This window comes from Penaeus chinensis, chromosome 9, assembly GCF_019202785.1.
Source record: "Penaeus chinensis breed Huanghai No. 1 chromosome 9, ASM1920278v2, whole genome shotgun sequence".
Taxonomy (NCBI): domain Eukaryota; kingdom Metazoa; phylum Arthropoda; class Malacostraca; order Decapoda; family Penaeidae; genus Penaeus; species Penaeus chinensis.
In genome coordinates this window covers 24,470,432-24,472,177 of record NC_061827.1, presented here as the reverse complement: position 1 = coordinate 24,472,177, position 1,746 = coordinate 24,470,432, and the positions used below count along the sequence as shown (strand labels likewise).

Here is a 1,746-nt window from a genome sequence, read left to right as displayed (position 1 = left end):
TCACCGAAAGACCCATTCAGAGATAACCAGCCTTTTGCTTCCCTTACCCTCCGGCGCCTTTGGCAGAGCTGCCGTGTCCCGAGCCGTTCATCAAGGTCGGATCCGAGTGCTTCCAGTTGAGCGACTCCGAGCGAGTGTTCGACGAGGCCCGCGCCTTCTGCCTCGGCCTCGGGGGGGACCTCGCCTCACCGGCCGATGTTCCTGCCCTCAGGGATTATGTCATCGATAAGGGCCGTGAGTATTGGTGGGCTCCTTTCATCATTACCTTATTAATCTCTCATTCGTGCATTTTTGCGTGATATTTGTTTTTATCTGTCATCTTTATTATCACTATTATTATTATGATATTTATCATTATTAGTATTCGTATCATCATTAATAAGATAATTAATATATTTTCATTAGTAATAAAATATAACAGTGGCAGTGGTCATAGACATTATTACCAATGTCATGCTATTTTTCGCGTAAGGAATCGGGCCTTATGAAATGAGTTACTAGAAGTAACGGGGGTTTGAGCCCACTAAGGTTACCGCCCACACACCCACACACACTATTTCTTCATGCATGATAGTGCCCTATTTCCTTGTCTGCTTGCCTCTCCCTCCTCCATTGAATCTATTGCATAACCTGGAGCTACCTCCCCATAGAGACGCTGGCCGTGTGGCTCGGAGCCTCCGACCGGGACATCGAGGGTGACTGGCAGTGGTTCGATGGGTCTCTGATCAAGGCCGAGGACTGGTACTGGAATGCCCCGAACAATGGCTTCGGCTTGGAACACTGCATGGTGCTGCGACCCGACTTTGATCCGCCTCTCAATGATGCAGAGTGTGATCGTCCTAAGAAGTTTGTGTGCGAGTATGATTTACTGAAAGGGTAAAGTAATCATTATGGTGACTGCCATTTCTTTCTTGATTTAGTGTTAATATACATTTACATATTGATTTTGTATAGACGCACACAAAACTTTCCTGAAACACAAACTATCCTTTTCACCAGTAGTTAGGAGGAAGGTTTACTCACTAGTAACGTTTTCTTTACACAAAATAATACTTATATTGATCATTGTTAAAATAATTTGTAGAGGTAATGCATAAGTTAACAGGATTTCAGTAATTGTGTCATAGCTCTATTATAGCTTTGCTTCACGTCTGCAAAGACCTGTCCTCCGGCTCTTTGGCCAAGCATTCGTTGTTCAAATTTATGCTCTTGCCAAGATGTGTTTGGTGCGTTTCTGTCCAATAAAGTGTTCTTATATTTTCAAATCATGGTAAATTTGTAGTTTATGATTTAGATAATCACAATTATAATATAAATGATTAACGACATATACATGTATGTGACCACTCCGAATAAAAGATATACGTAAAGCACGATTTTTTAAAAATTATCTGCGCACCCATTCAAGAAAACAAATAATCACAGTTGTAAAAGGGCAATGGCGAGATAATAATTCTGACCTCTCGACTTAAGGCCGTACAGGTCTATACAATTCTGTAAGATCATTCGTACTAGTTTCCAATATATATCGAAGAATATATATTGAATTTAGCTGACCACAGTGATAAGGATCTCTCTCTCTCTGTCTCTCTCATTATTTTGTTAAACTTTTTTTCTTTGCTCCTTCGAATCACGTGTTGTGCCACAGGCAAGCACTCTGCGTGCCAACTCTGGCACACGTGCCAAAGGTTGCCGACCCGTAATCTACAGTGATTATTGTATAGGTATAATTACTTTGTAGAAATA

At 41.4% G+C, this 1,746-nt stretch overlaps 1 protein-coding gene across 1 annotated transcript in view; it reads left to right on the top strand.

Annotated features, from left to right (window-relative positions):
* LOC125029160 (aggrecan core protein-like) overlaps nucleotides 1-1,371 on the top strand; it is a 4,765-nt gene extending 3,394 nt beyond the window's left edge. The window contains exons 6-7 of the mRNA XM_047619001.1: nucleotides 67-234; nucleotides 651-1,371. Coding sequence (XP_047474957.1) covers nucleotides 67-234; nucleotides 651-880 — 398 coding nt within the window. The 3' untranslated portion in view covers nucleotides 881-1,371. The remainder of the gene's footprint in view (nucleotides 1-66; nucleotides 235-650) is intronic.
* Nucleotides 1,372-1,746: the final 375 nt, after the last annotated feature.